Raw genomic sequence first — 8,958 nt, forward strand, 5'->3', positions numbered from 1 at the left:
CCAAACCAATTTTTTAGCACCCATTTTCATTTCTTTTTTTTTTTACAAACTTCACACAATTAATAAACTTATCAAATTAAATCATTTTCACTTCATTTTTCACACACTTCTTATTTAACATATCTATTTTGTGAATAATCAAAAAAATCATAAAAATATTATTTATTTCATGTATTTTTTATTAGGTTTAAAATAGTATGTTTTAGGTGTTTTCTTAAATACTTGAATACATATTTTTCACTTTGTTTTAACCTAAATCACTTTGTAAATAATTTTATGATAAAACCCTAATTGTTTAGGTCTTAATTAAGTAAAAATCTTTATTTTTACTTTAATTAAGTTGACTTTTGTCAATTTTCAAAAATTGTTTTCAATCTCCGATTAAACGGAAGATTAAGGTTTTCAAACAACAAAACCTTGCATCATTCCAAATCATTTTCAATTGCTTTTGTAACCAGTACTGTAAAGTACTGGGCCTCTAATAGAGTGTAAGTCCCAAAAACCTTCTCTTCTTAGCTTGTTTTCAAAACTGTATTTTCAAAATCTTCTTTCTGTTTTCAAAACATTCTTCTGGTATTTGAAGGGCATTATTCCCGGTGAAACTCTTCAGATACCTATGTGACCTTTGTCCATCTTCACTTCTTCTGTTTTCAAAAACCATTAACTGTTTATCATATATATATTCAACTGTTATCAACAAAACAACAAAAACACTGTTGAGGCTCTGTACATACTTCTTCAATGGCCTCCACTCCATCCAGGTTAGGCTTTACAAGCTTTCCATTTACAGTCTTTATTTAAATTACTGTCAAATATAAACTGTGCATATATTAGTTTAGAACTGCGTTTGAGTATAAACCTTAGGACAGTTAAACTATATATATATTATAGGAATATGGCCTAGGATTGAGAATGTCTTCCCGGTGAAGGCTCTTTCCTAATTAGAGATCTGTAGTTCAAACCCCCAAGATGAATTATTCCCGGTGAAACATCTTGGCAAAAACCTTAGAATCCAAAATAATAGGACACATCCACCCAAAGAGGAATTATTCCCGGTGAAACCTCTTACCCATTTGCTTAGAGCCAAAATAAGTTCAAAACTACATAGCTTTCTCTTGTGCTATAACAAGGACCCTCGATTAGCCTCCTCTTGGGCTTTGTACAAGGACCCACAGGCTTCTTAAAAGCATTTCCAGCTTCCTCTTGAGCTTGTATACAAGGACCCATTAGGTTTCTTATAAACATAGGAACAGGTCTTTAGTCACCTTTTAGCCTACCCTGGTGAGTTTCTTCCAATTTAAACCAGACTTTAAACAAGCTAAGTTTGTCTCAATTTTGCATTGAGTACACCTTTTGGAATGAGAGACATGGACAGTCTCTGTCACCCTTATCTTCATCAATCTTCCTTAGCAGAGTCTAGGATCCATGTTTGGTCATCCTCAGCATTGAGTCAGCCTTCATCTTGGGCTTTAAACAAGAAGTCTCCACTAGGTAATCTTTCTGCCAATCTTTTCATCCTTTAATAACTAATGGAGTGCTACCCAAATCATTCTTTCAAAACCCCTGGAAAGGGTTAGCCTCCAACATCTGTCTAAAATGTCAAAATCCCTGGAAAGGGTTAGCTTCCACACATTCCTTCATTTCAATAAAAACCCCTGGAAAGGGTTAGCCTCCAAAATTAATTAATAAATAATTTCATTCTCTTAGGAGATAATTTCCCCAAAAGAGTCAAAACCCCTGGAAAGGGTCAGCCTCCAAAAAACATGATAAAGTCAGTCTTTTAACAGACAAATTCACCAGCTGAGTCAAAATCCCTGGAAAGGGTTAGCTTCCAAAGAAAAATAGTCTTTTAATAAATAAAACCTCCTCAGTAGAGTCAAAACCAACAAAAACAGTTAGCCTCAACCTTGGGCTTCATACAAGGCACCCAAACAATAAAACTCCCCTGTCAAGAGTCAGCCTCAACCTTGGGCATTGTACAAGGCAGATAATAGAGTCTCCCCAGTGAGTCCTTCATCACTCAGTAGCCACAACCTTGGGCTTTGTACAAGGCAGATAAACCATATCTTTCATGTGTCAAAGATTCCTAACACTTAGGATCTTTCCCCATATAGTCATCAATACTTAATTCATTTAAGAGTGCGCCACAACCTTGGGCTTTGTACAAGGCAGAAAATAATGTTTTCCCCTAGCTAGAGTTAGCCACAACCTTGGGCTTTGTACAAGGCACATAAAATAGAGTCATTCAATTATCCTCAACAGTTAGCCACAACCTTGGGCTTTGTACAAGGCACACAAATAGAGTCTCCCTAAGTAGAGTCAGCCTCAATTCTGGGCTTTGTACAGAACACAAAAATACCCTGTAATTAATTCCCAGTGGAGTCATCTCCCAGAGTCAATAATATTAATTAATCAATCAAAAAGCCTCAAGCTTGGGCCTCATACAAGCCAGCTAAAAGTCAAATCTTTTATACAGTAGATAGACATAGCTTATCTCCATAGAGAGATATTTTTACTACTCTACCACATTCAAACAAACAAATATTTCATTTCAATTTTAATCAAGTCTCCCATTTAGGATTTTGAAAGGCATGAGCTGGCAGTAAAACCCAGACATGTGGTAACTTTCCCTAATTTGGATGAGCATCTTTCTTTCATTTAAGAGGCATTTGACTGGTATACTTGCACATACACAAGTAAGGTCCCCCTCTTGAATGAAATGAATTCAGTTATTCTGTCACTCCTTTAAATGTTTGTGGTAGAATAGTACAAATACCTCTCTGTAGAGATAATTTCATGTCTCTTTACTGTAAACAGAGATTTAATTCCAAGCTTCAACCTTGAGCTTCAAGCAAGGCACCAAAAATATTTAATCTCCCTAGTTAGTTCCCCGAACTACATTAAGCTCTGACTTCCACTAGGGATATGTAGGCATGAGGTTCACAAGGAATCTCAGCGAGCTAATAAAATACCAAAAATAGTCAGTTTGTCTGTCTGTCTGTCTTTTAAAATCAATTCAATTCTCTCTCCTAATACAAAGGAGAAACTTTCCCAATCATAGCAATAAACACAAACACAATGACACAGAGAAGGTTCCTGTAGAGTACTACAGATATGTAGGGTGTTTAAACACTTCCCTATGTATAACCGACCCCCCGGACTCCAGAATTTCTAGTCTAGGTGAAATCCCCACACTTAGCAAACTCCTAGGGTTTAGTTGAGATCTTTTTTCCCCTTTCCTACTCGTAGGACAAATAAGAAAGTTCGTGTGATATCGTAGGAAGAACTGAAATAAAATTCATCCCACCACGGGCGCATTCTCCTTCCAAATTTCGCGTGAAGGGTTTAGCGTGCCGTCCTCCCAAGTGAAACGGGGAGGTAAAGAAAACGACCACCACACATGGCATTACTTCTCCACCATACCAAGCACGCCGATGTGTAACCGCTAGTGGAGAAACGCCCTATAAGACCTCCACATGCACATCGCAATGGTAGCTCAGGTGTGTAGAACATACCGAGAACACTGATGTGTACTGCAAGTGTGGAAGTGCCCCCGTACGGCCCACACAAGCACATCGCAACGGTACCAAGTGTTCTATGCGGTTTACCCCCTAATAGCCTATGCCCACTCCGATTCAAGCATACCACAACACAATCAAGCCACACAGGCAAATGTCTCAGAACGTTCAACCGAAACGAACGAGAAAAGCAATGATCACATCATAACACAATCAACAATTGCATTTCTCAAATATACATGCATACAAATAAGATGGTGATCATTTCATAGTTTCATACACTTAAAACATGTACTAACATATCATACAAGTCATAAGAGGCATTCAGTTCTCGATACGGAACAAAACTGCACTCATATGGGGAGAATTATCAATTCTGTATCAGACTAGTTCGCTACAGCGAACTTCTGTTTGCTACAGCGAACTCAAACAGAAGCTAAACTTCTTCAAACCCAGGTCAGTTGGCTACAGCGAACTCCAGCGAAGCCCCGATTCGCTACAGCGAAGGAAAGTTCGCTACAACGAATAAATCAATTCAACTCCCAGGTTTATTCGCTACACAGTTCGCTACAGCGAATCATTCGCTACAGCGAATGAAAGTTCGCTGCAGCGAACTCCGCAAAATCAGCAAAAATGCAGAAACGTATTTGGGGTCCCCAAGCCCCAAATTTCCACATGAATCCATTCTTAAGCGAAAATGAGACATAGAAACAATATGTAAACGAATTATTGCTACCAATATGGTCTAACACATGCAAAAGAATGAGGATCAAAAGCATTTACTCACAAACCCTTAATCCCCAAAGTTAGCATAAACCCTCAAATATTCCCCATTGTCTCTATCTACGAGACTCGCCTGAAAATGGGGAGAAAGGAAGCTGCAAACAGGTAGCTTGATGATGGATTAGAGCTGAGATGATGATCTTCTAAACATGCAAGGTTGATGATGAAGTTGTGATATGGGTTCTCTTCTTCCTTCTTCCTTGTTTCACGTTTCCTTCTTCTTCTTCTCCAAATTCTGTTTTGGTTCACAAAAATGGAATGAGTCTCTAGCCAAACACTCCCTTAAGCCTTGGTTATTGGATGAAATGACCAAAACAACCCCCTACTAGATTCTATTTACCAAGATGCCACTTAGTTATATCTCAACTAAATGCAATTCTTATTATTAAATCTCTTGAAATAAAAATAAGGATATTAAATTCTCCTCCCCTTAAATTGAATTCGTCCTCGAATTCGAAAACTTACCAGAATAGGTGAGGATACAACTCCCGCATCTCCGATTCTAGCTCCCAAGTAGCTTCGTCAGGACGCGACTCTTCCCACAACACCTTCACAATAGGTATCTCCTTGCTTCTCAACGACTTACTAGCATACTCCAAAATACGACACAGATTCGGTTGGAAGGAAAGATCTGGCTCTACTTCAATCGTATCTGGTAATACAGGATGAAACGAATCTGGCACAAACTTCCGCAACTGAGACACATGGAATACGTCATGCAGCCCGGATAGTGAAGAAGGCAACGCTAACTGGTATGCGACTTCACCTATCCGTCTCATGATCTGATAAGGTCCTACGTATCTCGGGCTAAGCTTGCGCGTCTTAAATGGTCCTTTAAACCTCAACCTCGGAGTCACCTTCAAGAACACATGATCTCCTACATCAAATTCCAACGGTCTCCTTCGTTTTTCCGCATAACTCTTCTGTCGATCTTGAGCTTGTTTCATCTTATCTCGGATCATCTTAACCTTTTTTGTGGTTTCTTGAATTATCTCCGGTCCAAGAAGTCCCTTCTCACCAACTTCAGACCAACATAAAGGTGATCGACATTTCCGTCCGTACAAGGCTTCATACGGTGCCATACCGATACTCGCCTGATAACTGTTGTTATACGCGAATTCTATCAAAGGTAAGTTATCTTTCCAACTTCCACCAATTTCCAAGATACATGCCCTCAGCATATCCTCAATGGTCTGAATAGTCCTTTCTGTTTGCCCATCTGTCTGAGGGTGGTTAGAAGTGCTCAAATTCAATTCTGTACCCATCTCTTGATGAAAAGTTGTCCAAAATCGGGAAGTGAACTTCGGATCTCTATCCGACACAATGCTAGAAGGTACACCGTGCAATCTCACAATCTCCAATACAAAAAGCCTCGCAAGGTGAGAAACCTTGTGAGTTGTCTTAACCGGTAAGAAATGCGCGGACTTAGTCAAACGATCCACTATCACCCATATCGAGTCATGGCCACCAAATACCCGTGGTAGTCCCACGATGAAGTCCATGGATATACTGTCCCATTTCCAAACAGGAATATCCAATGGTTGCAACATACCACCGGGCCTTTGGTGCTCTATCTTCACTTGTTGGCAAATCACGCACTGCTCTACATAATCAACCACATCTCTCTTCATACCAGGCCACCAAAAATTCCCTTTCAAGTCTTGATACATCTTGGTCGATCCGGGATGGATGGTGAATTTGCTCTTGTGAGCCTCGTCCAGAATTAACCTCCTTAACTCCGCGTCATTTGGCACACACATCCTGCGTCCAAAAAGAATGAGTCCATCAGATGTACGAACAAAATCTGGAAGGTTTGCTTTAGCCTGCAATTCTACATCATTCCACTGTGCTTGACGGATCCTTTCCCGCAACTCATTCTTAATACGCAAGTTACTCATCAACACACCCGTTGGTGCCCACTCAAATTGTAAGTTCAAATTTCTGAACTTCTCCATAAGGCCAAACTCCAACATCATCAGCTCTGCAACTTTTATCTCTTTTCTACTCAAGGCATCCGCTACCTTATTAGCTTTACCGGGATGGTACTTCAAATCAAAGTCAAAGTCCTTCAAGTACTCCATCCATCTCCTTTGACGCATGTTAAGTTCCTTTTGATCAAAGAGGTACTTCAAACTCTTGTGATCACTAAACATCTCAAAGTGAACTCCATACAAATAATGTCGCCACACCTTGAGCGCGAACACAATTGCAGCGAGTTCGAGGTCATGAGTAGGATAATTCTCTTCATGAGATCTCAACTGTCTAGATGCATAAGCTACAACCTGTCCATCTTGCATCAACACTCCACCCAAGCCTTTCTTAGAAGCATCACAGAACACTTCGTAAGATCGGTTTGGATCTGAGATCACCAACACTGGAGCAGTAGTCTGTTTCTCCTTGAGTTTCTGAAAACTCTTCTCACATTCTGAATTCCATTCGAATGAAACTTCCTTCATTGTAAGTCTAGTCAAAGGTAATGCTAGCTTGGAAAATCCCATGATGAACCTCCAATAGTAACCTACCAAGCCTAGGAAACTACGGACCTCAGTTGCATTCTTGGGTCGTTCCCAATTTATTACTGCTTCTACCTTTGAAGGGTCTACAGCTACGCCGCCGCCAGATATGACATGTCCAAGAAACTTGACTTCAGACATCCAGAACTCACACTTGCTAAACTTTGCAAACAACTGCTTTTCTCTGAGAACCAACAACACAATCCCCAAATGCTCCATGTGCTCTTCGATAGTCCGTGAGTATATCAATATGTCGTCTATAAAGATTACCACGAACTGATCCAAATACGGTTGGAACACTCGGTTCATGTAATCCATAAAGACAGCAGGAGCATTGGTTACCCCGAATGGCATAACCAAGAACTCATAATGACCGTATCTCGTCCTAAAAGCAGTCTTAGATACATCCGAACTCTTAACCCGAATCTGATGATATCCCGACCTGAGGTCAATCTTCGAGAACACACAGGCTCCTTTCAATTGATCTAGAAGGTCATCAATCCGTGGTAGAGGGTACTTGTTCTTTATGGTTACGTTGTTTAGCTGACGATAGTCGATGCACAAACGTATACTACCGTCCTTCTTCTTCATTAACAAGAGTGGAGCTCCCCATGGAGAAACACTAGGACGAATGAAGTGTTTCGCCAACAACTCTTCTAGCTGACTCTTCAACTCTCTAAGCTCTGCAGGAGACATCCTATAAGGGGCGATCGAAACTAGAGCGGTACCCGGTACAAGATCAATAGAGAATTCAACTTCCCTTTCCGGCGGAAGAGAAGTAACATCCTCCGGGAATACATCGGAAAATTCACACACAATCGGAATCTCCAAAATACTCCTCTTGTCCTTGGAGTCCGACGTAAGAACCAAAAGGAAAGACTTCTCTTGAGCAAAAAGGTAATTGATCATGTTAACCGTACCTTCAAGAAGATGTTCAATGGCATCGGTTGGTGTAGTCTCCTCAGTAGGAATGAAGATAGCCTTCTCTTTACAACCGATGTACACCGAGTTAGCTGACAACCAATCCATACCAAGTACTACATCGATCTTCTTAAGAGGTAGACAAATGAGATCAATCACGAATCTACGACCGTTAAAGGATAGAACACTCCTTGCAAATTTCTCGAGCTTCTACTACATCGTCCGTAGCCGATGAGATAATCATAGGATTAGGAAGAAGACTCGTCTCAAAACCAAGCCTCCGAAAACAAGGGTAAGAAATAAAAGAATGTGTTGCTCCACAATCAACTAGCACAAACAAGGGCTTATCATTTACATAACACGTACCAGCAACTAGATTAGTGTTTCCTTGGGCCTTCCTAGCGTCCAAGGTGTAAACACGACCTTTAGTCTTCTCAGGAACATCTGGGCAGTACAATCCCTCGGATAATGCCCTGGTTGATGGCACCTGTAACAATTTCCAAAATCCGGTCTACAATTCCCATGATGCTTCTTGTTGCACTTGCCACACCAAGGAGGTTGAGTTAAGCTACCACCATGGGTCTGTTTCTTCGCCGCTGGAGGAGTACGGGGTTTCAAATGCTGCCCCGACCTTCCGTGATCCCTACGAACTGGCCTGTTCTGCTCTCTTTCCTCTTGGACCCTCTTCAATGTGTTCTCGACAACATAGCATTGCCTTAAACACTCAGCATAGGTGGTAAACTCCCTTTGAGACACACTGTGCACAATATCAGCATTCAGCCCCATGAGGAACTGATCAATCTTCCACAACTCATCTGGTGCATAAGCTGCTTGTGTGGAATAGGCAGCCATGTCTTCAAACTTCTCAGCATATTCAGACATCAACATGTTGCCTTGTTTGAAGGACTGAAACTCACGCTCCTTCAAAGCACGCACACTGTTGGGGTAGTACTTCTCCTAGAAAGCTGTCTTGAAATGTTGCCAATCCTTTGGAATCCCTCGGTTAGTGAAATACGTAGACTCCGTATTCCACCATCTACCTGCTGGTCCCTTCATTTTCTGAGCAGCAAATAGGGGCATCTGTCATACCCTAATTTTTGACCCCCCTGAGATGACATATCTTCAGGATTTTCATCAGGTCAAAACAAGTACCCAGAGCAGTCATTTCTTCATCTGGCATTCAATCAAGGATGTTTAAAGACAAGAAAACTCAGGCAAAGGAT

General features: G+C 40.8%; 1 protein-coding gene across 1 annotated transcript; it reads right to left on the reverse strand.

Annotated features, from left to right (window-relative positions):
- Positions 1-4,762: 4,762 nt before the first annotated feature.
- LOC131659586 (uncharacterized) lies at positions 4,763-8,623 on the reverse strand. The gene is made up of 6 exons (XM_058928759.1): positions 8,223-8,623; positions 7,480-7,898; positions 6,641-7,071; positions 6,030-6,409; positions 5,099-5,810; positions 4,763-4,996 (listed from the first exon to the last, which is right to left on the reverse strand). The coding sequence occupies exons 1-6, from the start codon at positions 8,621-8,623 to the stop codon at positions 4,763-4,765; spliced, it is 2,577 nt and encodes an 858-aa protein (XP_058784742.1).
- Between the last annotated feature and the right edge of the window lie 335 nt (positions 8,624-8,958).

Source organism: Vicia villosa, linkage group LG3 (genome assembly GCF_029867415.1).
Source record: "Vicia villosa cultivar HV-30 ecotype Madison, WI linkage group LG3, Vvil1.0, whole genome shotgun sequence".
NCBI lineage: Eukaryota > Viridiplantae > Streptophyta > Magnoliopsida > Fabales > Fabaceae > Vicia > Vicia villosa.